A 26120-nucleotide genomic window follows, 5' to 3' on the forward strand; every position below is an offset into this window, starting at 1 on the left:
AGAAAAGCATGGAGCAGCAATGGGAATGAAAAAAAGAGTCTAGAAAACCTTTGCCAAAATAATGGACCAAATAACTTGAAACTGAGGAATGATGATGGAGAGGGGGACAAGGTAAGAGCCTTAGCAGTGGCAGTGATGGAGCTTATCTAGGCAGGACTAGATAAGCCCTCAAGTCTCCTTCCAGCACTGGAGTCTAGGGACTATTTAAATAGGGCACATCCCCTTTATTAGAGGCATCTAAAATCAAGAGAGACGAATGTGAGCAAGTTTTAATGCTCAGTTTTGCACATCCCACTATTCCCATCCCACCTTTGCCTCTTAAATTGCCATGTGAACTTCCCATGGTTGAAGATCACCATTAGAAGCCTTTCTGCTGCATGTCAGAAGGCATCTTTCTGCATCTTCTTTGCCTTCATGGGCTGGGTAGATGCTTCTGTTTAGGAAGGTAGAGCTCTGTGCCTTCCTTTAGCTCAGTGAAAGCACAGCTAATCTTGTCTGTATGAATTTTGTTGAGTCAGCTCTGAATTTACCACCTCATAGGAAGCTGATGTAGATGTTCCAAGAACTGGGGCTAAATTCTCTGCCACAGAAATTAAAAGCAAACAGTTGCATTTCAGTTCTTAGACCCTAATGTAGAGCCTTATCCTGGAGGTGAAAAAAGCCCTTCTGAACTGGATGGATTTTGAGGGTTACTTATAGAAAAGCAAACAATTAGGACTTCTAAATACAAATAAATAGTAGTGGGAACTATTTAGAGAAATTCTCAGCTTGGGTAGCTTAGAAAATTTCTAGATCAAACCACTAACCAAGAAAAGTTGCTGTTCAAGTGTGAAAATTGGTATGATACTCAGGAAACAAGTACAGAGTGAGAGGAAATGAAAAGCTGTGTAGAAAGCTCAGGATGCATTTTGCTTCAGCCAGGCTAAAGAAACAGATAATAATAGGAATTTTTCCTTCTTGAGCAGAAATTATTAAAGCTGACCCTTTAGTTCATTCAGAATCAGGGTTCATGCCTTGTTTCTTCGCTTCAAATGAGGCTCAGGACTTTGTCCAACATCTTTGTGATGAATCCCAAATCCTCTTCTTACAGAATCAAGTGCAATCCTTCCAATTATTGCCAGAGTAACTCAGGCTGAGATTTATTACAGAAGTCACACCTGATGATTTGGGACAGAATTTTGAAATCATGATTTCTTGTGGTTGCTGTAGGATTTTCTCAGTAGGACATTTTTCTAATGCACATTCAGTGGTTCTCAAATTCTGCAGTGACAGCAGTATTCAAGCAGTTGTAGAAGGGGCAAATTAAAATGGGACAATTAAGCACTAATGAGGGAGCACTGATGTTCAGCAGAGCTGGACATTGGAAGACAGGAAATTATGGGTAAGATATTAAATAAATAACTCACTGGTGGGTTACCCTTTCCATTGGGTAGATCTCCATGGCCTGCTTTGGTGCAGTTAACCTAAAACAATTTTCATCGACTGAGCACTATTTGTGCAGAGGAGAAGGGTGAGCTTGGGATGGGATCTTTGGATTATCAAATCATACAATTATAGAGTCACAGAATGGTTTGGGTTGGAAGGGGCCTTAAAGATCATCCAGTTTCAACCCTCCTGTTGTGGGTAGTGCTACTTTGCACTATCCCAGGTTGCTCCAAGCCCTGTCCAACCTGGCCTTGAACACTTCCAGAGATGAGGAATCAACCATCTCTCTGGGAAACCCATTCCAGCGCCTCAACACCTTCAGAGTAAAGCAATTTTTCCTAATATCTAATCCAACTCTACCATCCTTTGGCTTAAGGCCATTTTCCCTTGTCCTATCACTCCATGCCCTTGTGAGAAGTGCCTCTCCAGCCCTCTTGTGAGTCTCCTTTAGGTACTGGAATGCTGCTCCAAGGTCTCCCTGGCCATGAGATGATGGATGTTTGAGATGAAAAGATCTGAGTAACTTGACAAGCCTGTGGAGGATTCCAGAGCACTTTGAGTCTTTCTCCTGAAGGAGCTCAACTGCTGAGACAAGATGAGAAAAGAATTTTGGATCAATAAGGTGGTTTTCACATTTTCTCAGTTAATGAGATGTTGGTGTAGACACAGACTTTTGAGTTAGTCACCCATCTGCTGTCACAGTGAAAGAAGAGGACAGGCAGCAGCTCAGATGACCTATTTCTGATGCCTGCCTTGGGGTGAAATGAGCTCCACTGTGAAGGGGCTGCTTCTCTGCACTGGCTGTGATCACCCAAATGCAGCAGATGTCTCATTTGGTATGAGGATACCCACCAATCCTCCCACCTGGCATTCAACTGCCACGAACAAACTTTGCCTGCTATAATTAGCACCAAACATTGCCCTGCATTACCTTGGTGTTCACAACAGTCTCCCAGCACTTGGCAAAAGCAACCTCCCTACCACCAGGTTTAATCTCTTCAATCAGATGAGCTAGAAATTTGTCAGCTGTCCCAGGTCCAGACCCTGTCACCAACCCCACCATCTCTCTCTGACTCTAGTGTACAGGTCATAAATGCCTGAGCACAGCAGGTTTGGGGCTGAATTCTGGACTGCTTCACTCTTGAAGGGTAATGCAACTAAAGGTGAAAGCAATGGCCTGCAGCTGACAAATCTGTGGTATGGAAAGGTCCAGGATGTCCACACAAGTCCATGCAAGTACCTGCTCTGTTCAGGGCCTCTGATGGTCAGTGCCTCTCTACTCTTAAGAGGAAAAGGAAAGAGGAAGGTGACCTAGACAGGATCGAGCTGACTATAAAGCATGCTAACGAAATGCAGGAGTTATTTCCATAAAGCAGTTTATATTTCATGCCCTGGAGCTGTTCTTTCAAGAAAACAGCAGCTATTTATCAGGCTGTTCAACACAAGTATTCTTACCCTGAGGAAGTTCTCCCCTGACCCTAAGGAATTAAACTGTGCACATTTTACAGCCAGACCTTATTTCATCACCTGCATCCATCCAACTGAGGCAACTGCCTGGTGGTTTGCTTTGGAGGTTGCAGAGGAATCATTCATGTGGGCCAAATGTCCTCAAACCTCCCAGAGATCAGGACAAAGCTCTTTGTAACTTCAGAACATTCAGTGCTGAAAAGGGATCTTCACCCCAAAATGCTGAGCTCAGACAGTGAGTGCAATTTGCTTTGAATCTGATTGTATTTACCAACTACACAAAATGTGCAAATTTTGCTGGAGGTCATCTTTATCCAGCAGAATTCCATCATGTGTGGGATGGTCTTGTGCTTTGCAAGAGTACAGTGACACTGCAGGCAGGAAATCAGATAAAAAACCAACATCTGGGATCTTTTATATCTCTTCCGGATGTATACTCACCCTCTCCTCTATTGATGCCTCTGATTATCACAGTTCAGCCCTTCTGAAGTCCAGTCTATTTTGATCACTGCATGGTGATAACCAAGGACAACCCTATACAGTCCTCTGAAGAAAGCATTAAACAACCTTATAATTTTAGGTCCTGTCCTAAGGTAGATGGTTCCAACTCCTAAATGTCTTTATTTCTAGTTCCCAGAGATCAACATTCCCTCCTTTTGAGAGTAAGTTGCAACTTACTTTTAATATAGGGAATTATTAAATAAGCCTCTGAAAGTGAGAATATTTGGGATAAAGAGTTTCACATGTCCCCATGTCACACAGAGGCTGATGTCACTTGTGTTGAAGGAACAAAGGGAGGACAATTTCCAGAGCTGATTTACTTCCTATCAGCCAGACTTCCCCTTGCTCAGATGACCTCATGACCATCTTCATTATATCTGTCACCTGCATGATACAAAGAGTAGCACACATAAAACATCTCATTAGCCGTTTTCATGGTGAGCAAGTGGAAAACCTTGGAAGTGGAAATATGTGATGTGACTAATAAAAGCCTGACATTGAGCCTCCTCAATTTGGAATGTTTTTGTCAGGTCATTTAAAGTTAGAAGTGGAAAGTACTCCAGATGCTCTGCCAGATATGTGCAGCTTAGACTATAAAAGAATAGATGAAAGATAATATGAAAAAATAAATCATAATAGAATTATAGTATCTACCTGCTTGGCTGTTCAGTATTCACTAAGATGATTACATCTGTATCATCTCTCTTTAGTGGGATCAAGAAAATTCAAAAATTAAATATTTGCACAAGGACAGTAACTGCACCCATTTTAATGCAACTGGGTTTGCATCCTGGTTGCTGTGCCATCTCAAACATCCATGCACAGCCAAACCTCAGCTTCTCACACTCCCCAAAAAGTGACATATCTGAGCAGAGCTGCTGGCACTCACTGATTGTCACAGGTATTGCTGTGAGTTCCCCATGCTGGCACAGCCTGGCTCTGCCCTTGGAATTCTCCATTCTGGCAACATCCAGCTCCAGTGTGGAGCTTTGAAATGAGAAATCATAACCAACAAATGGCAATTTCTGATACATGGGAAACAAGAGGAGCTAAGAGAGGGAGAGCTTCATGAGAAGGACCTGCTGCCAAAGGTAACAAGCATCAGAAGGAGCCCAGAAGAGACAGCTAAGGGCACCTTGTCCTAATTTTGGCTCCTCAACTAACTCTAAATGTGGATTGGGGAAGTTACTTCCTTGCCTTTCTCCTTGCCCAACACCTGTAAACTCTTGATTACAGTAAATTCTCGATAAAAACCCTCATCTTAACTGCAGAGATGCCTCTATGTTCTCGTACTTTGTCATGTTCAGTGTTCAAGTTAAGATAGGGTTCTGTCTTAGAATCACAGACTCATTTGGGTTGGAAGGAACCTTAAAGATCAGTTTGTTCTATCCCCTGCCATGGGCAGGAACACCTTCCACTATCCCAGGTTGCTCCAAGCTCTGTCCAACCTGCCCTTGAACATTTCCAGGGATGGGGCAGCCAAAGCTCACTACACACACAGTAAAGAATTTCTTCCTGATATCCAATGTAATTCTGTCCTCTGTCACTTTAAAGCCATCCCACCCCCCTTGTCCTGTCACTCCATGCCCTCATACAAAGCCCCTTTCCAGCTCTCTTGGAGACTGCTTAGGTACTGGAAGGTGTCTGAAGTTCTCCCCAGACCCTTCTCTTCTCTGGGCTGAAGGATCATTGAAAACATCTCCTAATTCTGAATAACTAGAAAACAACAGAGCAGAAGTTTAGTCAAAATGTTTCTACCTTACATTTAAAAAGAAAGAAAGAAAAGCTTCATTTGTTTTTGCTTCAGGAAGTTCTCTGCACCAACGGAGAAGAAAGTCCCTTTCTAAAATAACAAGAAATTCATTAGCACTGCTTGTACTTTTTTAAGGTCACCATTACAGATATTTTTGATAACACATCCTTTTACGCACATGTGGTCTGGTCTGATGGTGGAGATAATGCTGTTTACCTGAAAAGTAGGTTTGGGGTGGGTTTTTTTTTATGTCTTCCTTGGTTTTCAGGAACAGAAGGATGGACAGTGCTCACACCTGGCCATTGCTCATTTATGGTTTAAGGCATTGGAATGAATGTAGAAGGAAAAACAAGGCACATGGTGAACATTTTCAGGTTGGAAAAATGAAAGCTCAATGCTCAATTTCCATCATTTGCCTTCCATGATACAGTGATCTGATCCATGGTGGAAATTACTTTAGAGGACTCTCTCTCTGGCTACACTGCTTTTGTTTTTTCAAGAAATATAAGAGTTGACAGGCTGGGCTACATTACCCATCAGGGCAGTTCAGTATCAAGCCCTTTTCAATAATCAGTAAATATTTCTGAATGAAGAGGCAAGAAATCCTGCCCAGAAAAATGCAGAATAATCAGACTTTGGTCCTAATCTTGTTTTAACTTCCAGTTATTAGCTTGTTTTATAACATATAAAAGTTTTCCTGTCTTGAATGAGATATACACTCAGAATACACACACAGCTAGCTCTTTTTTTCTTAGTCTGGCAGAGTCTTGTGAATTGTAGAGTTATCAAAAACTGCATGGTAAGCAATTATGTATTTTCATAAAATTAAAACTATGACCAAAAATAAGTCCTGGAATATAAAGTAGAATATGGAAAGTGCCCCAGCAAATTAGGAAAGTGCTGTTCCAAGGATTGTGTTCTAGAGATCAACTGGCCACAGCCCCTGCTTGAAAATGTATTGGGCATCTCAGTTTTAGAAAGTTAAACCTGGATGCAATTAATTATATTATAATTGTACAGGACAACATTTCTGAGTCTATATTTCCACATATATATATATATATAGTCCTCTTGTAAGATGGAGAGTGTAACTTCTAAACAGCTGGAAAATGCTGCCTGGAGCTTGAGGAAGTTCCAAATCCTAAACCATATCCCTTAGACCAGACTGGTCAGGCATGAGGATGTTTCAGTGTTCTTGTCTCTGTTGGCATTACACACCTCTGTGGCAGAAACAATCTGGAAGCGTTAGCATATAAATCCTCTAGGACTACCCTAAACCAGCATTTTCTTCTTTCGACAGAATCTGAACATCTGTCTAAGCTTCAAAAGTTCACCTGGAATATCAGTGTCACTGGATACACTTCAGGGCCCAGGATGCTGCACATGATCCACATGGGAAGAAATCCATGCAAAAAGACAGAAGAAGCCATGTCCCAGCATAAAATTCTGCATGGAAAAGAAGCTGAATATCTGTTTAAAAGCTGGGGATACCTAATGGAGGAGGAGAATTTCTTTTGACATTTTCCCAGTGGTGAGAGCACTTGAGTAAATCCAGAGCAAGTCTGAATGCTAAATCTTCTTCATCTCTCTGGAGTAGTGCAGCAAGTAACAAAGCCATAGAAATAATCACAGACTCATCAAACATTTCAGATTGGATTGGATCAGGATGGAGACTGCACAATCTTTCTGGGCAACCTGTTACTATCCATGAGCATCTCAGTGCCCATCATTGTGCTTTAACACCAAATAGTTCTGTTTATGCCAAGAATGTTGTGACAGCCACCATGACAGGACGTCAGAGAATTCTCTTTGAACTTCAAGTTCTTGGACTCAGCTGTTTTGGGCTGAAAACAGTGGTTCATGAGAACTTGATATAGATCTTGAGCAAGCAGAAGAGTAACCTCACCTATCTGTGAATCATCAGAGCAGAGGCATTTCCAGAGCGATGTTGCTCTGCCCGGTAACAACCCACAGTTCTTAGAATTTAATCTCATATCCAGAATTTTATTTCAGTCCAAAAAGACTATCTGTCTTTTTGCCTTGGATAGAGCTTTCATTCAGATGTTTGTAAAGCTGATTTTCCTCTCCACTTCCAAAACCTCCCTCACTGTTTGACTTGGCTTTCAGTAACTTTCTCAGTTATTAGTTTTAAAACCAGCGACCAATGCAACAGAGCTTTAACTCTCCCCATCCCCCTCATTTTCATAAAATCTCAGAATCATAGAACATTTTAAGCTGGAAGTGACACATGGGGATGAATGACTGAGTCCAACTCCCAGCAAAGGTTCTTAATTCAGATCTTTGTAGGTCCCTTTCAACTCAGGATCTTCTATAATTTGAGAAAAGACAAACCTCCTGAAATCCATCCAGTTTCTCAGACAGTGGGATTTTCAACATGTAAAGAACCTGCATTTTTGGCACAGAAACCCACTGTGTGGCTAACACAGGGGAGTTCTGAATAATTTCTTATCCAAATCCTTCCTCTAGCAGAGCAGCACAACTCTTTTTTTCCTCAGTGATGGCAGATATCCCATCTGTACTGAGTCTAGTCATGTGTAATATTTTCACTGTTGTGTTTTTGACGTTTTCTCGCTTCTTCAAACAAGCTTGAGACAGCGGCGGTAGGACAAAATGGTCATTTCCTCATTTAAAGCATGTTTTTTTTCCCATGGCTGCCCAAACTGCAACACTCCCTGTGCAGTGTCAAAAGCAATGGAGTTTTCTTTAGCTGTCATCAAAAATATTGAAGTATGTTGGAAACTTCATCTGTGCTGAAATGTTTCTGTTCTGAGACATTTCTTACTCATTTTAGTTATGGAACTCAGCCAAAGTATGAAACTAGGTGAAAATGTGAAACAAGTAAAAAATAGGGGAAAAACCCCCACGATTTTCTGGGGGTTTGGGTTATTCTATATATGGCAAAAGGCACTGTTTCCTTCACTGCTTTCACAGTCATCCTTCACTGCTTTCACAGCCACGTTTTCAGCTGTTCCCTTAGTAGAATAAAGATTATTTCAAATGCCTTTCTAACCATTTTCAATTCCTTCAGGTTGTTACTCCTTGAAGTTTGGGTTGTTTTCTTTTTAAGCCAGCAAACCTAAGCCGATCTTCCCAAGCCAGGACAAGTTTTCTACAGGGATTTTCCTCTTCATAATTCATTTTACCCTGTGGGCAAAGCTGAAGATCATTGGGAGGATAGCAGAAAACATTTTCGGGGGGGGGGGGGAAGGAAAATCAAATCCAGAAAGGTTTGGAGGTTCTGCCAGGGTTATCACAAAAAGTGTGATGTGTAGCAGGGTTGGTTCTCTGCTTGGGATCTCCACCAGTGGTTGGAAACCACCACCTAATGCCTTTTAACTACTTTTACAGCAGGTTGACACTGCGCTGATCAGCCCTTATGTTTTCCTTTTGTGTCATGTGCTGGTCCCCGCCATTTCTCACCTGTGTGAGTGGGAGCCCCTCTGTTCTCCTGGTCCCCAGAGGTTCCAGAGGGTGGTTTCTCACAGCAACCCCAAAAAACCTCCAGTTAGGTTGCCATGCACTGCCCTCTAATGCCATTTTGGCATATTAGCAGCCCTCACCCTCATAGATCTGTAACACAAAACAAATCATCCACATCCACCAAAAACTGCTGTTAATGCTTTAGGGAAATGAGACATAAATTACACATTTATAGGCTGCTTCCCCCAACCCCCCCAGCACTGCTTTATTTTACACATTCTTAGAGACCACCATCAGGGAGAAAAATAAGGACTCCCTATTTACATTTTCTGGACCGTTCTGGATGCTTGATGCTTCCAGGGTCCCCTTCAGCTGCCTCTTTTCACCCAACACATCTGATTTCTTTAGTTTTTTTATTGCACTGCTGCTTCTCAGAGAGGATGAGATACCCAGGAGTGCAGGTGGCCACTCAAACATGCATGTGCATGTTAGATTTATGAGGATATTTTCTCCTTTTTTAAGATTTTAATGCTTCCCAGCAGCCTGTTTGCTTTCCTACTTCCTTCCTTCTTTCACTAAGCAGGCATTTCTGGAAAATTATCCACAATGAATGCAGCATCTCCTTCCTTAATGGAAGCAGCTGATTTAGAGTTGCTGCTGTGTGTGTTTTGTTAGTGCTATTTTCTCTTGTGTGCATTGCTTTGCATTCATTACCACTGACTCCCATCTGCCATCTCATCAACCAGCCAGTGCCATGCCATCCTTCTGCAACTTCTTGCTTCCAGCTTTTGGCTGATTACTCTGAACAAATTGGGATTTGCAACAAATTTCACCACCTTGGCTGTTCACCTTTTCCAGCTGGCCTGTTGGTACAGTGAGGGGTTCCAATCAAGTCTTCTCACAGTGAGAATATCAGTTTATTCACAGCTTTTTGGATCTCCCAGTAATTAATCCCATCTCCCCTCCTCTCCTCACCTCATTTCGGAGTTCAGGAGACCCAGCTGCATCAAACTCATCTCAAAATGATGAGAAAATTCTGAGGCTGGGAGAAAAGAGCTGCAAGAAAACACAAAGACAGAGCCACATGAGATTAGAAAGGCAGGTACAGAGGTGGGACTGGTGACACAGCAATGATGGGTGGGATTCAAGAGGAAAAGCAAACATGGAAGGGTTTGAAATACAAATGAAAAAAAGTAAAAATAGCTGGAAGATCAGACTTCAGCATCCGTGAGGGTCTGTAGGAGGCACAGAGCTGGTCAGTGCTCCCCCACCTTTGCAGATGTAGCTGCAAAGGAGATTTCAGCCACAATTAACCAACCTTCAAGATGTGTAGTGTTGGGGATGACCTCATACATTTCTCCTCCATTTCATCTGTCTGAGACCTTAGCAGCAGGGTGAGGTTTCTTTATCTGCCTGCAAACCCCCCCCCCCCAAATTTAATGAGAAGGATTTTCTTGGCTCCTTTGCTCCTCAATGGGTGTGTACAAATACATTGCGGCTATTTCTACAAACAGTGACGGACTGGTTTTGATCCATGCCTAATGCACTTTCTAGACTTAACCAAGAGCTGCTTCTCTCCTTGTGAGTTATCTGATTCATGGCTTTAATAGATAGTTATTTACAGGTCTGATAATTCAACCTTTAGCCTCCCTGTTATGACTTGTTCTGAGAAGGAACTGAAATCTCCTGTTGCTATCGTGTTTTCCACCTTTGCAGATTCTAATCTCCTTTGAGTTTCCCCCTGTGGCTGTCATGCTGTGGTATTGCTCTGTGACATTTCAATCCACAGGGATTTCTCTCAGTACCTTTTGATGCAATTAATTATTTGATTCCTTCAACATAGGATACATAGTTATTTTCTCAGTGGGATTCTTAAGCTGTAAAAGTAGTGCCTTGCTGATTTTTTTTTCTTCCACAAGGTTACAGACATGTGAATTAGATCAATCCTTCCTTTAAAAAATGCTGACATTGCTAAAGGAAGAAACCATAGGAAGATGCTTGAGAAATCCTCTATAAATAAAATGAAGATAATTGCTTCTTATATTTAAGAAGTTTTCACTGTCATTATGAAAACAGACACATCTATAAATGTTTTTAGAAAGACTGGGTTAATAGAAAGCAGCGTAAGTGGGAGAGGAAGTAGTAGCTTTATTTTATTTATTTTTTCATTTAACCACGGAGAAATAAACTACACGAGTAGCACAGTCGGAAGCAATGCTGGAGATAAAGACTTTCTGATAAATACAGAGATAATGTTTGTAATGTTTTGAGGTTGAGGTGCCAGATCTATCTGCTTCAGGGCTGGAGGTTGTGTTTGGCTTTGCAGACAGTCTTGCATGTTCATCTGCATCATCAAATAGTGATGAACTTAAATACAGCCCTGCCCTCGGTTCCTGTCACTGTCACCACACAGATCAATCCCCTGCTCTCGGGAGGACGCTGGAGACTCCAGGGAGGTCCTCCCTCAGCCTCCTCTTCTTCCGCAGAACAACCCAAGCCCCCTCAGGGCTTCCCCTTCAGACCCTTCCCCATCCCCGTGGCCTGCTTCGGCCGCTCTCCGTAGCTCAGGGACTCCATGATTAAATAAAAGCTCCGAGCGCAGATTACACACGACGTCCGCTGTGAGAACCCGAAGGAACGTGGGCTTCTTATTCTCCGGGCAGACAGCTTCTTCGCCACTGGAGGGGCAGCTGAGGCGGGGCAGCACTCCTACCGCCCCCTCCCCTCCCAGTCTCCGGGAGCCCCCGGCCCCGCCCGGCCCCCGGCCCCGCCGGCCCGGTCCGTACTGGGACGGCTCTGAGGGGCTGCAATGGCGCCGGCGCCGCTCCCTCCTCCCGCCGCCGGGGGGCGCTAGCGAGGCGGCGCGGGGCGCAGTGCGCAGGCGCGGCCCTTCCCGCCGTGCTCAGCGCCGGCTCATGGCGGCGGCGGCGCCGGGACTGGTGAGTGGTGGCTTCAGGCCCGGCCCCGGCCGTGTGGGGAGGCGGCTCCGGGCCCCGCGGGGTGTGTGGAGGTAGGACAGGGCGGCTGTGCCGCGCTCAGAGGCTCCTCGGAGGGGTCCGGGCCTGTGGAAGGTGGGGCGGGGTGTCAGGGCCTGCTTCGCCCCCTCTGTTCCCGGAGCGACGGAGATCGCAGCCCACCCTTCCTTTTATCGTGGGGACAGCCCCTGTGCCTTGTCACTTGTCCCTTCCCCGCGGGGACAGCGCCCTCCGTGCATTCATCCGTACATCCGTATGTTGTCCAGGGAAGGGCAGCAGAGCTGGGAAGTGTCTGGAGCGCAAGTCTGAGGAGAAGTGGCTGGGGGGCTCAGCCTGGAGAAAAGGAGGCTCAGGGGGGACCTTGTGACTCTGCACAACTCCCTGACAGGAGGGGACAGCCGGGGGATGGTCGGGCTCTGCTCCCAGGGAACAAGCGACAGGACAATAGGAAATGGCATCAAGCTGCCCCTGGGGAGGTTCAGGCTGGACATTAGGAAGAATTTCTTACCAGAAATGATGTTTAAGTGTTGGAGCAGACTGCCCAGGGAGGTGGTGAAGTCCTCATCCCTGGAAGTGTCCAAGGGAAGACTGGATGTGGCACTGACTGCTCTGGTCTGGGTGACAAGGTGGTTTTCAGTCACAGGTTGGACTCGATGATCTCAGAGGTCTTTTCTACCCTGATTGATCCTATGACAGTACATTCTGTCTCCCCTTGGATAGCATTAGTCCTGCTGCCAAAATCCTACTGCTCTGTGGCAGGTGGGAATTCCTACAACACCCTGTCCTCATCCTGTGAATCTGTGCCTTTATAACCTCTGCTGTGTTTCATCCCGAGGCCAGATGTTTAATAATCTTCAAAACCTCCTTTTTTTCTTTATGCAGTAAACTTCTTGCTATTGAGTCCTGATTGTTCATATTCCACTGCAGGATTAAATTAATTCTTGAACAGTTTTCATTACCTTTCAAACTATCCCTTTTGTACAGCTTTGCTCTAGTTATGTGTATTTACCAGAAGTAGCCAGAAAAAGGTCAATTTTCTCTGGCTTTAGGAAAAGTTAAATAAAAGGTGGTCTACCCATGTATGCAAACTATTAGCAAATAACCTGGAAATAGGTTTGTGGTGTCATCTGGAGTTTTGTGGGTTTTTTTCTATTTTCTTTCAGTTTTAAATTGAAGGGAAAATGTCACTTTACGATGACTTGGGGGTTGAGACCAGCGATTCTAAAACAGAAGGCTGGTCCAAGAATTTCAAACTGCTGCAGTCTCAGTTGCAGGTGAAGAAAGCAGCTCTCACACAAGCAAAGGTACAGTCCCTTTATGGTTTTGCTTTCTTTCAGACTTCTTCTGTGTTCAGTGCATTGTGTTTGTGACTTCAGAATACCGATTTGGGGTAATTTTGCTGGTATTTGTCTGCAAGGTTGTAGCAAAGAGCCTGGCAAAGCTGAAGAGGAAAAGGGAAAATGCATTTTTCTTGATGTCTCTTGGAGGGAGTGTTGCAAAATTTAAACTGAAGGAAGCACTGATGTATGTGCAGCAAATCGCTGAGCTTTTAACCAGCAGAGCCAAAAGCTGATCTTCAAGTTTAGCTTTAAAGATAATGAAATTCATCTTTATACATTTTTTTTTTAATGCAAGTAGGGGTCACACTGTGATTTATTATTTACGTGTTTACATCATATTATGGTTGTTACTTAAAAGGATCTTGGTGCTAACCTGCAAGTCACCGTGTATTAGAATTTTTTACAGCAAGTATTTCCAGAGTAGATAAAAGGGAGAAGTGCAAGCTGATTTTTATTAGACTGTGACAGAGCCATTTTCTCTTTTTACTGCTGCTGCTTTTTATTTCACCCTTTTTCTTTGAGCAGTGTTGATATTTTGATTCAGGCAGGACACAGGTGCTCTTTGGGGTGTGCAGGTTCTGTAGTGAGACTACTTAATTAAAAGAAGCAGTAGTACTGATATCAGATACTTAAGTAGCCATAGCATTTTTTCACTGGAATTATTCCTGATTTATGCTGCTGAAATTAGGGGCAAGATTTAGTTGATAATTGGAACAAACTGCATGGATGAAATTTACTGACTTCTGTATTAGTTATATTCTTTGTCCATGTAACTGATGTGCAATGTATCCATAGCCTAACAGAAGAATAGGATAGGATTAGAAAACTCAAGAGTTCAGAAGAGATTAAAATATTTTATCTGATGATAAATGGGAAAAACAGTAGATCTTTAGAATAAATCTGAGTTTCTTAGAAACTAACTCAGTTCAAACTCACCTGAAGTGATTGGATGAATTTTTAATGTGTATTTCTGGTCCCAGTCAAAACCTAGGACCATTCACCTACCACTGCAAAGTATATCAAGTAAGCTGATTTTTAGAAAACTGCTTTATCTTTTTTAGACATTGTGTGTTTTGGTGATTTTTGCAGAGTCAGAGAACAAAACAAACCACAGTCCTTGCTCCAGTGATTGACCTGAAACGAGGCAGCTCCTCTGATGAGAGACAGATCGTGGACACACCCCCTCATGTAGCAGCTGGGCTAAAGGTAAGAGCAGAGCAGCTAAAAGCACAGCTGTTAACAAACGTTTTGGAAATTGAATGTTTTCTAGTGGTCAAAAAAGTAATTATTTTCTGAGACTGTCTTCCTCTGCTGAGAATTATTTAATTAACATTTCAACTTTATTCAGACTTCTGTGTGGTACAGCATGGAATTACCATGGTTAATGTGCACTTATAAAACAGTGTTCTTAGAGTCCTGGAGAGCTTCAAATTACTTGTTAAGACATCAATTTGGGCAGCTAAATAATGACTATAATTGTGCTTGCACCAGTGTTGGAACTGGACCTGAAAAATAAAAGAAAAGCCACCTAACCTTATAAACTGATTTCTTATGGTAAGGAATCAAGAGAAACTCTCTCCCTGTAGCTTTTTCAAAGAAAAAGTTCTGAAATGATTCTTTCAGATTAGAGGAGTGCAGTCTGTGTGCCCCTGTTGGTATTTTATTAATAGCAGCTGATAAAAAAGCCTGATGAGATTGAGTGGGAGGACTCTGGCAGATGGTTGCAGCAGCAAGATGCCGTAAAGCTTCTAATAATGCATTAATGGGGTTTGAAAAATTCCTGTCCATGCTGATTTGCTGCTGCTTTGCATTTTGCAACGGGAGGGGGTGGTTCTTTCTTCATGGGAAAAATTTGATGTAACGAGAGACTGGATGAAATATTAGTTTTAAATAAAACCAAGATTTCTTCTAGCACTGGTGGGATTAGGATATTTCTGACATTACAGAAATCAGGAATTGGATGTGTTAAATTTTTGCTTTTCAACTGGGTGTTGTTTTCAGATCTCAGCTAAATTATTTATTTTGTTTTCCAGGATCCTGTCCCTAGTGGTTTTTCTGCAGGAGATGTGTTGATTCCCCTGGCAGATGAGTATGATCCCATGTTCCCAAATGACTACGAAAAGGTGGTGAAACGTCAGAGAGAGGAACGGCAGCGGCAGAGGGAGCTGGAGAGGCAAAAGGAGATTGAAGAGAGAGAAAAGTAAGGCTTTTTTTTTAACACTTGGCATATTGACTCTTATCTAAAGAATAGACACATCAATTTGTTCAATTTTATTTTTCTACTTTCATGGAAGTTCTTAGAGTTTTTGTGTATATTGCATGCTTGTAGAAACAAGTGCAGTGTTTTAAAAAATGTTTTAATGCTCCTGGTAGAAATCACCTAACAGTGCAAAACCAGTAAGAATTACCAGCTTTGCAGCCTCTTCAGCTGAAAGACCCTTGTCAAAATTATTCTAAATTTACTTTGTTTCAATAATAGCAGCAGTATTTGGGTACTTCATGCATCGTTATCAGACTTTGACCATGCGGGTGTTAGAGTGTTTGATGTCAGTGTCACCTGACTACAGAAAAACCTTTTCCACACTGAGTGATGAACCATCCTTTCTTCTCCTAAAAACTGCAAACTGATCCATGAATGCATTCAGTTTTAAATGTAGCTAGCCCAGACTTTGAGAGGCATAGTTGCATTTCCTTTTTTAATACTCTGCAATCAGTAATTTAATTATTAAGTAGGTTAATTATATGCTTATTAAGCTATTGTCTCTGCACAAAAGAAAATACTGCTTTATTTTTAATGCCCTCTCCCTGAAGAGGAAAATCTCTGTGATCATGTTAAAGAAATGGAATGCAGATTCAGTATCTGACTGTTATAAGTGGTAAAATATCAGCCAGCCAGGCAGAAGATTACATTTGCTCATTTCAAGTGAAGTGAATAAACTGTCTTCATCACAGTATGAATCATCTGAAGTCTGGAATTACAGTTCTGCTGCCCTGTTTAGATTGTGGAAATTAATATTTCTAGTTACTGTGTCTTCTCTTGGTTACATCTTTGTTGTTTTGATGGAGAAGGAGTGACTGAGGCTCTGCCCTGCTGGCATGCAAGACCTCAGGATTCTGGGATGTCATTCCCACAGCTTCAGCATTTACTGCTCTTTGGTTGTATTTGTACTTGTGTGTGGGCCAAGAGTCTTTATACATATAAACATTATAGAAAAGAGATGAAAAATGCATAATAAATTCTGATTTCAGACTGGGGAAACAATTGCAGCCAAACCTGCATCAGTTGCGTGCTTTGAGAGTACAGGCTGTACATTTGTTTTGATTTCATAGTGTAGAGATTCAGAAATTCTGTGTGGCTCCACAGTAGGACCTGTTTTTAGTATCCTTTAGCACAGTTTTGGTGGCTGTGATCTCAGAATGAGATGTGATTTGTGTACCAGGTGGTGCTCTTAACTTTGGAGGAAAAGTGCTTTTTTTTTTTATTTTAAAATGAGTAATTTCCTGATCGCATCAGATAACACCTGAAGTGCAAGCAAATTTTCAAGCATTTCTTTTATTTCACGTTAGAAATTATTCCTGAATCTTACATTAAATGCCAAGCAAGCTTCTCAACAATCTGATGTTTAAGCATGAGGATATTTTTTAATTGAGTAAATGATACTACTCTATATAGCCTGTGATGGGAAATGTAAAAGGGATTCTGTCCAGAGCAGGGTGATTGATTAATCAATGTCTGTTACCTTGCTCTTTGTTCCAGCACCTTTTCCACAGTAGTCATTCAGCCACTCTGGTGTGTTTGGACAGGATTTATTCAGGTGCTTCCTCCTTTCCATGCATTCTTCTTGGCTGACTTGGAAAATGATCTTAGTTTAGATCCATCTTCTGTTTTACCAAAAATGCCCCATGAGGGTAAAAGCAAAGAAACAAATGGTGAAGGTGTTAACTTGCACTTTCATGGGAAACATGTTAAATGCCAGTTGGATGGAGCAGAATAATTCACCCTGCAGAGGTGGGATCACAAATTAAAACAAAGAGGTAACTTCCATGGGTTCTCATCCTAACTTGCTGTATCTCCTAGAAGGCGTAAAGACAGACATGAAGCCAGTGGGTTTTCAAGACGACCAGATCCAGATTCTGATGAAGATGAAGATTATGAAAGGGAAAGACGGAAAAGAAGTAAGGGAGCTACTTATGGTTTTGGTATGGACAGAGAAGAAAAAGAGGGAGGGGAATTCACAGTTCTATTTCATGGATTCTGTATTTCTCTGTCCTCATATGAGTACACTATTAATTCTGAGCCTTTAGAATAAATCTGGCATTTTATTACAACATAATATAATGCAGAATACTGGTATTTTTCCATGGAGGCAGATGGCAGCCAAATTACTTGTGGAAATCTCTGTTTAACCTTGTTTTGTAGATACCTGTAGTAAGTTCCTGCATGGTGTAGTTTCCAGGGAAGGGGTGAAACATGACATCAGGCTGTGAGAATCACTGAGTTTTTCACTATTGTAGCTTTTCATTCCTGCGTTTGTTACATCAGTGCCCTTAGAGTTTGTCAGGTCATGTGGATCAGAAATACGGCTTTGCATAAACAAAATTAGTCTTTATTCTCTTTCAGCAACAAAGTTACAGTAAATAATTCAGGTTTGTTGTGATATCCTCCAAGTGTGTTGTGTTCCATTTTGCTCCTAGGTATGGGAGGAGCTGCCATTGCACCACCCACTTCTCTCGTTGAGAAGGACAAAGAACGTGAGTACTCCAAAATCCTCTTCTCTAAACCCAGCAGTGTTGATTTCTCCCTCAGCTTTCTATTCAGTTCAGTCCTCCTGCTTTTCCCATTGGATTCTTTTAGCAGCAGGACATGAACAAGTTCTTGGTTCATGGGGGCAGGCTCTGGGGCACCTGTCATGCTGCCCTGCTTCACATCTCTGTTCTGAAGAAATCTTTCTGTATTGCTGGACAAATGGCTTGGCAAACTGGCTGTTACAACCATGTGCAGCTACACACTTCTGATATAAAAGAGGAAATGTCACAGTCAGGTTTTCTGGGTAGACTAGAAATCTCCACAGTGTGGAGAGGGAATTTTTCCATTGCTCTTTCCTTGAGGAGGTACTTACTAAAGGAGTTATGCACTAGAGACAAAATTTTAGAAGTTTTTCAGGGTAGTTTAGCTGAAGAGATTTGTGTGCAGTGGTGGTGTGAGGATCTCAGTTGTCCACGAGATGGCATCATCCTGCTATAGGAACAAAATCATTCCCTTTTTTTTCCTATGTCTAACTGTTGTAAATTCTAAAATCTAAAATAATTACCAGTATGTTGTATATTTCTAAAAGTAATAAGGAAAAATCTTATGCACACAAGCTTTTCTTTGGGAGTCATTGTATTTATGACAAGATTAAAATGAAAAAAATACCTCAAAGCTCAAGTGAATGATACAGTGAAAGCATTTGACATGTGTAAACATTCAAAACAGAAAGACATTGTTTTTAGTAAATAATTAAGAACAATTGATCAGTGTCAAGGAAAAGTAAACACCGTCTGGAAATGTTAGAAATATCCTTAAGGAGGGAGATTTTAAAATGTGACATGGTCCCACAAAGAAACCTTTGTATGGCTTCTTACTTGATGCTCAAATCCAGACTGGAAAAAACCAAGAAAATATTGGTGTAGCAAAAGTCCCATAGTCCAGTCTATCTGTTTTTTAAATAGGAATTATTTTTCCTCATATTATATCTTCAAACTTCATGTGTGACCTTCTATTTGATAAGATACAATAGCTAGTGTAGAAGGAAATATTCTAAAATTAGGTCAGTCTAATAAAAGTCTGTAAGTCCATTCAAAAGTTATTTTTTCTAGTGTTTTAGTACATGGGTTTTTTTTTATTTTGCTATTTAACTTGTCAGTGAAAGGCGATTTAATAATCTAATCAGTATGATTGAGATATCCAGATCCCCAGGAAGAGCTGCAGTTCAGAAATTGCCAGTGAGATGGGTTTCATTCATTCTTTTTAATAGACTGGCTTCTCTTCTCTTCAAATGTGCAGTGTATTTTTATTACAGTCCTTGGGCCCTGAGTTGTGTGCATTGATCTATTTTTGTCATAATTCTGTTTCTGATGAATGGGAGTTTGTCCTCCAGATAAAGTCTTTGTAGTGCAGGTGGTTTCTTAATGTTCCTTTTCTCCATTTAATAAGAGGTTAATAAATGCATTATAGAGCTGTGGAGAACTGCATCCAGTGAGGAAAACCCAGAATAACTGACATGTTGTTTCTGAGAGAGACAGAGAGGTGAGGGGATGTTAAAACAGACTGTGCAAAGGAAACATTCTTCTGATTTGGATTTATGTGGGAGACCTTTTCATAATTTGTTAGGATTTTATTTAAAAAATCCCAAATGTCTGTTTTCTCCAGCTGTAGCATCATTCCCATATGAGGAAGAGTCAAGACCTCGGGCACCTTCTTCCAAAGCAGCCATTCCTCCTCCAGTGTATGATGAGCCAGAGAGACCTCGTTCTCCCACGGGACCCAGCAACTCCTTCCTCGCCAACATGGGGTAAATGAGTGACTCCTGCACATTTTGTGGGGAAAGGCATTGGAAGGTGGTGGAAACCAAAACTGAAATAGTTTGTCAGGAAAGAAGAGCACAACCCATTGCATGTATGTGGTTAGTCTGAGTTCAGAGAGTCCAAACTGGCAGGATACAGGAAAAAATGTGGATTGGCAGGACTGGAGGAAACACATCTGAGGTGGTTGCATTCAGGGCCGTGCTTTTAAGCCACACTCCAGCATAAAGTGTTTATGGCCTGTACAAGCCAAACAATGCAGTGTACTTGAAAACACAGGTGGCATGTTAGTTCTAGGTTTCTTTTCCAGCTTTGTCTTAAATTTGCTGCATAGCATAGCAGCAAATTGGTATTTCAAATCATTTCAGCTCTGCTTTGTTCAAGAATTCAGAGTGTATTTGCATGAGTGTAACAGCAGCTGTGGCTGCAAATCTGCCCATTTACTTTCCTGCCTTGTATGTGATGCTTGTGTTAACTACCGTGACTAACTTCACAGAGTGAAGGTGAATCTTCAGCTAAAAACAGCTTAGAGACTTCGTTTTTGGGTTTGGTGGGTTTTTTTAATTGTCCAGAAAAGGATAACCAAACTTGGTACTGTTGGACCAGCTTGTGCATTGTTACCACCTCTAATTAACAGTACCATGGAACCCTCACTTCATTGAAGGAAGGGCTAAAACTCTGACCTTACCTGCCTTTCTTTGACCTCACAATTTGTTATTTCTTCTGTGACTTAGTGTTTTAATCTTTTAGCATTACCTAGCCAGACTTTTTAGCCTTTTGCTTAGGAAAAAAAAAAGCCATATAACTTGTAGAAGCTCCTGTCTTTTCTGCCTCTGTGTAAAGAAATTTTAGGAGGTAGAATATTTGAGCACTCAGGAGAAATACAGTGTTAATGTTTTGTGGAAGGAGCCTTTATGAACTGATGTTTTTTTTCTCATTGCAGGGGGACAGTAGCTCACAAAATCATGCAGAAATATGGTTTCAGAGAGGGCCAGGGGCTGGGCAAACATGAACAGGGGCTCAGCACAGCACTGTCAGTAGAGAAAACAAGCAAGAGGGGTGGCAAGATCATTGTTGGTGAATCTACAGAGAAAGGTAATTGTGTCCTGCACCAAGTGTGTGAGAAATGAAGCTCCTGGGTTTCTGTTTACCATCTGTCCTTGTTGAAAACATTGGAGTTGGAAAAATTACTCATATTTGTTCTTGTGGACAAGTGATCCTGTATAGATTTTTTTTTTTTTTTAGCTCATCCTCCCCTTCCTCCATCAGTTGTCCTCCTTTAGTGTTGGGGAAGCATCTTCACTTCCAGGGCTGATCCTGCTCTGCCCTCATGGCTTTTTGCCTGTCACATCCTGGTGATGTTTCTGTCATTTCCCTGCTCTTGTATGATCTCGAGACAACATCCAGGCTTCTGAGCACAAGTGGTGGAAGTCAGAATACTTTTAGTCTTGTAGTTCTTATGATACAGTTCTGAACTTAGGAATTATTTCCCTCAAAGAAGCACTACATTGTCAGTGTTACTGCTTAATTCACACCATTGGAATGGATTTTTCTGCTTACTGTCATTCCAGTGATTGTGAAGTAACTGTTCCTCACCAATATGAAATTACATTTTGTCTTTTATTCCATCGTTTGATCAATAATATTCTGATAAAAGTCCCTAATTGAGCTTTAATCTTAAATTATTCCATGATTCACTGTTCTGTCTTCAAACAGAAACGGGCAAGAAGGCGGATTCCAACCCCTTGACTGAGATACTGAAATGTCCAACTAAAGTGGTCTTACTGAGGGTGAGTTGGGAGTAAGGGAATGTGTCTTGGTGTTGAAATGTTTAAACCTCTGTTCCTGATACAAAACTGCACAGTACAAACAGTTCTGGCCTGCACCCATGTGGTGTTCTGGAGAAATTATGTAACTTCCTGGGGTACAGGCTGTGACATTAAATCAACACTGCTTTAAATTGTTCAGTTCCTTTGTCTTAGTGACAGGGATCTGTCTCCTCCTGTAGCTGTTGAGCTTGTAAAGGATTCATGGTCACAGTTCACAGAGCATCTGTGATTTGTCTACACAGTCACCTGCACAGACTCCATCCAGTGAGCTGGGTTTATCCTTTGACTTTCAGAACATGGTTGGTGCTGGGGAGGTGGATGAAGACCTTGAAGTTGAAACTAAGGAGGAATGTGAGAAATATGGCAAGGTTGGAAAATGTGTCATCTTTGAGGTGAGAAATAATCTGTCTCTTTTTGGCTGCTCTGTAAGTAAATTGAGCACTCATCCCTCACAACTGGAGTGTTACTGCCTAAGAGGGCATACACAGACGATCTCTCAGGGTCCTTTACTGTGTTGGAATTCCAGATTTTCTGTATCTGTAAGATACAAGCTTCTATGAATAGCAACTGTGCAAAAATCACTTGAGTATTGTGTTTTTGGAACCTTTTTATTTTGTTCTTTCACTGTCTTTGTGAAGAACAGCAGTTGAAGACAATATTCTCATTACTGTTCTAATTACATGTGGCTTGGGGTTTTTGTTTTGTTTCAGATCCCTGGTGCCCCTGATGATGAGGCTGTAAGAATATTTTTAGAGTTTGAACGGGTTGAATCTGCCATCAAAGGTAGGGTCCTAAATTGTGTCCTGTGAACCTCAGAGTTAACTTCTGTGGAGAGGTTAAACAGTCTCACTGGTCAGGCTGTTCATTTAAAGAGATGTTTATTTTATTGAATTGCTGCTTGCTGATCTGCTCTTCGTTTCAATTTCAGCTGTTGTGGATCTAAATGGAAGATATTTTGGAGGCAGAGTGGTGAAGGCTTGTTTCTACAACCTGGACAAGTTCAGAGTGCTGGATCTGGCGGAACAAGTTTGATTTTAAAAATCTAGCTCGAGGTGTCATTGTTTTGGCAATCACGTTTTCAGCAGTAGGCTGGGAATAAAGAAGAGAAAAGTAGCTTTCCTAGCAGACTGGAAACAAGCCTCATTGAATGGATTTTACACATTCGTTGTGACTTATGTTTTTTTGTAATATAAAGCCCTTTGAAAGTAAGATTCACGTCTGTGTGGTTTTGAATTGCACATTTCTGCTTTCTGCTCTGGGAATCCTGGTTTTTTTGAGCTTTCAGATGACTGCTCTGTTGAAAACCCACTGCTGAGGAGATGCTTTGTCTGTATTCCTGCTTTCTTTGTTCTGGTGCTTCATCATGGAGTCCCTGTGCTGGATCCACAATAAGTCTGGAGCTTTGGACAAGGACTGTGTGTATGATCTTCTCTTCCCTGATGGTCTCTCCTAGAGTTAGAGCCTTGCTCTCCTGAGTCCTCATCTCTGCACACCAGTGATTTGGGTCATTGGGACAGTTGCAGCTGATTTTTCTCCTGACTCCAGGACAAAGCTTCTGTGCCAGAATGGAGACTAAGATAACACGGATTGAGTCTGTCTTCACAGATTAAAAAAAAACAAAACAAAACAAAAAATCCATGTCTAATCCATGGAAATGGAAAGAGGAGGGAATTTAATGGACTCTTGGCAGGAGCTCTGTGCTGTTGGGCAGTCTGTGCTGGGAATATCCAGGGATAATTGATTTCAGGTCATTAGGCAGGGAGATGGGAAACTCCTTCCTGTATCTGGCCAGCTGTCAGAATCTCACTTCTCTAACTCACACACAGGCAACTGACTTTGTTTAATAATTTCAAACCTGCTGTTTGCTCTTTCTGTTTATATTTCTATATTTGAGGTCAAACACTATCAGGGTTAGGATTTCTTTTCCTTTTGGGAAGGAGTGTCTGTGGAAGTTTTCAACATAGGAGGCCATGGAGGGAAGTTCTCATGAAAATCTAAAGAGCTGACAGACTAAACTACTAAACACTACTACTCTTATTTTTAACTTGCTGTAAAATAGTACACAGCTCTCTGCTCCTGGTTTTATGTTTACTTTTTGTTTGGGAACAGTATGTGACAAAGAGTTGGCAAGAGGTGACTCTGCAGTGGTGGCAGTTGTCTCTGCCCCATTGCACCCAGAATTGTGCAGATACTGAAGTGGCTGTGAGCCCTGAGAGCATTTTAGCTGTTTGAAAGCTCATGCTGGATATCTTCTTCCTGTTACACACACGGACTGGGGGGAGGGGGGACAGACCTGTAGTTCAACGCTGTGAATATCTCCAGTTCTTGCCCTTCTGTTGAGTTTTGGCTGCAAATTTCTATGACAAACCCTTGGGTCTTGTGTTTTGCCTATTTTGTCTGCTTGTGTTCCACTAACCTCTGTACAAACATTTGCTTGTAAAACAGAATTTTTTAAAAAACTGGTATTTTACCTGCTGTGTGTTGGCTTCCTTACTCTGCTCTTGTGTTGTGTAAGGCAGTCCCCCAGAGCTGGGCACTTTCTCTGATTCACCCTCACTGCAGCAGAGGTGAGGAACAGGCCTGACACCAAAACCACGGGACTTGGGGCAAAAACAGAATCTAGATTCTGTTCCTACCTCTGCTCTTCATTTTCTCTTTGGCTTTGAGCAACACTATTTTGCTGCTGTGTAGTAAAACAAAGATAGCCTGGTATGAATTAGCATAGGTTTGCTTGTGGTACTCAAATAATTTGAGTGGCTGCTGTAGGAAGTTTAACCACAGGTAACAGATTGAAGGTGATCTGAACGTAGCTTGAAATATGACTTGGTTTTAAGCAAAGTGATTTATTTATGGCTCTTATTTCAGCAAATACCTCTTGAGTGACTAGGCTGTAAGCATTCCCTGAGGTGCACAGGCTGGATTTTGTGCCTTTAAGCAGCTGTTCAGCTTTTTAGCACCAGCTTCTGAGCTTCCAGTCTGGTAACTTGGAGGTTTTCCACTTGCTGAAAATGGCTTTATTGACAACTTTTGAACCATTTCATTCTGAGAATCCTTATTGTGGTTGAAGACAGGAGTAAAGTTTATCCATGAAAATGTAGGGGAGAGGGTTTGTTCATTTAGTATTTAGTGTAGGAGATTCATGCTGTAAATGTGTTTTTCTGTACCATGGGGACACTGAAGCAAGCCAACCTGGAGCAGATCTGCATCCCCTGAGTTCCATCTGCATGGTGGATGCTGTACAAACACGTGACAGTGGAGCCAGGTGTGTAAGCAGGTGATGCAAACAAACCTCTACAGGTGTGGAAACCTGCAAAGGTTCAGACACTCACTGAGCTCTGTGTCAGACTTTGTTTCCTTAGCAGGAGGCATTTTTTTGCGAATGCACCTTCTCCCTGTTTTTCAACACTCTGAATGTGTTGGCTCAGACTTTCTCAGGCATGTTTGTATCTTGCATGTCATGAAAAATTTGGTTCTGAATTTACTTCTCTGCTGGAGAATTGGCCTCCTCTGGAATCTTGCCACTGACTTCTATTTCTAGTAGTTTCTCAAATAAGTTTTTTTCTAACACCTCCAGCTCTTCCTGCTTACACATCCCTTTTTCTCCTCTCTTTCATCAGTGCCCTTTCCAAAGGCTCAGCAGCGCTTAATTTGGAGCTCTTTGCAGCTACCAAGTTTTATTTGGTGGTTTGTCTTTACACCCTGGAAACTGTGCAGCCACCTCATTCTGTCATGTACGTATGTAATGACTGGTCTGAAGCGATAATATTTTTGTTTTTGTGTGATGCCCTAAAAGGTTCTGATTTCACAGCAAGTGAAGAGGATGATGGTCTGTTAAGAATATTTACCTTACTGGCAGTGCAGGATTGGTTATAGTGCTTCAGGTGAAGCACTGGGTATTTTTCAGGTATGATTTCCTGAATTTAAACTTTAATTCCTTGGTTTAAGCACCTGTGTAAATGCTGTGATTCTCTAATGCATTGAATAACTGTCTCTCCTCTTGGGCTAAATATGAACTGTTCATTGCTTCTGGGAACTCAGATTAGATGCCTTCTTAGAGAGACTTGAGTGTCCTGAAGCCACCAGGAAGCTGAGAGGGACGTGTAGGACGTGTCAGCCCAAAGCTGAATGAGGTGCCTGGTGTATTAACAACCCTGAGGTCTTAAGAACAGGGATTTGCACAGTGGCATCATCCTTTGCTGCCTTGTTCTCTTCCTAATTCAGAACACTGGCTACTATTTTAATAGGAGGGATTTAGTGACTTGATTACTTTTCTAATTGTTAAAACCCCAAGGTGTTGTTGCTGAGCAGCAGCAGCAGCTATTTCAGAGCCCATCGTTAAGCACATAGGTTATGATTTACATTCTCACCTGCACTGTTCTGCACTTAAGCTATGTTGAATTTCACCTGTCAGACTATCACTTTGTCTGCTCAGACTAAAATCTGATGTGAGATGTAGCTTGCAGGGAACATTTCTAACATTGCTATTGTCAAAATCTTAAGTTTGCTTTGCCACTGTTACATGAAAGTGAGAATTGTTGCCCTGAAGAACTTTCTGTCTGAATAGCCATGGAGGGAGGGAGGCAGGTACAAGAAATATCTTGCCCAAGGACATGCAGAGGGTGGTTGGGAGTGTGGGGATTGCACCCTATTCCCCTGTACTTGCAACTCTGCAACCAAAACCCACATTCCTCGTGGAGCTGCTTTTTATTGTGGCAACAGAAAATGGTAAAATCTCTTAGCCTTGAGCTTTGGATTCTGAAGCAAGTTCAGAAGGAGATGTAATTCATGTGCTGCAGTCCATGTAAATGGTTGCCTTAGGATGGGT

At 41.9% G+C, this 26120-nt stretch overlaps 1 protein-coding gene across 2 annotated transcripts; it reads left to right on the forward strand.

Annotated features, from left to right (window-relative positions):
* The first annotated feature begins 11443 nt into the window (after positions 1 to 11443).
* Positions 11444 to 23788, forward strand: LOC131573388 (splicing factor 45). 2 transcript variants are annotated; one of them, XM_058827314.1, is made up of 12 exons: positions 11444 to 11526; positions 12726 to 12866; positions 13992 to 14108; positions 14936 to 15102; positions 16981 to 17078; positions 17598 to 17654; positions 19315 to 19456; positions 20410 to 20561; positions 21183 to 21256; positions 21589 to 21687; positions 22006 to 22078; positions 22224 to 23788. In XM_058827314.1, the coding sequence occupies exons 2-12, from the start codon at positions 12744 to 12746 to the stop codon at positions 22325 to 22327; spliced, it is 1206 nt and encodes a 401-aa protein (XP_058683297.1). In that variant the 5' UTR covers positions 11444 to 11526; positions 12726 to 12743; the 3' UTR covers positions 22328 to 23788. The 2 variants fall into 2 exon arrangements, with proteins under 2 accessions (XP_058683297.1, XP_058683298.1); XM_058827315.1 differs by having other exon boundaries at positions 16984 to 17078.
* The last annotated feature ends 2332 nt before the right edge of the window (positions 23789 to 26120 follow it).

This window comes from Poecile atricapillus, chromosome Z (assembly GCF_030490865.1).
Source record: "Poecile atricapillus isolate bPoeAtr1 chromosome Z, bPoeAtr1.hap1, whole genome shotgun sequence".
NCBI classification, from domain to species: domain Eukaryota; kingdom Metazoa; phylum Chordata; class Aves; order Passeriformes; family Paridae; genus Poecile; species Poecile atricapillus.

Coding starts and splice junctions, on each gene's coding strand:
- LOC131573388 (XM_058827314.1), top strand. CDS start 12,744: ATGTCACTTTACGATGACTTGGGGGTTGAGACCAGCGATTCTAAAACA. Junction 21,688..22,005: donor GAAAATGTGTCATCTTTGAG/GTGAGAAATAAT, acceptor GTTTTGTTTCAG/ATCCCTGGTGCCCCTGATGA. Junction 22,079..22,223: donor GGTTGAATCTGCCATCAAAG/GTAGGGTCCTAA, acceptor TTTCAATTTCAG/CTGTTGTGGATCTAAATGGA.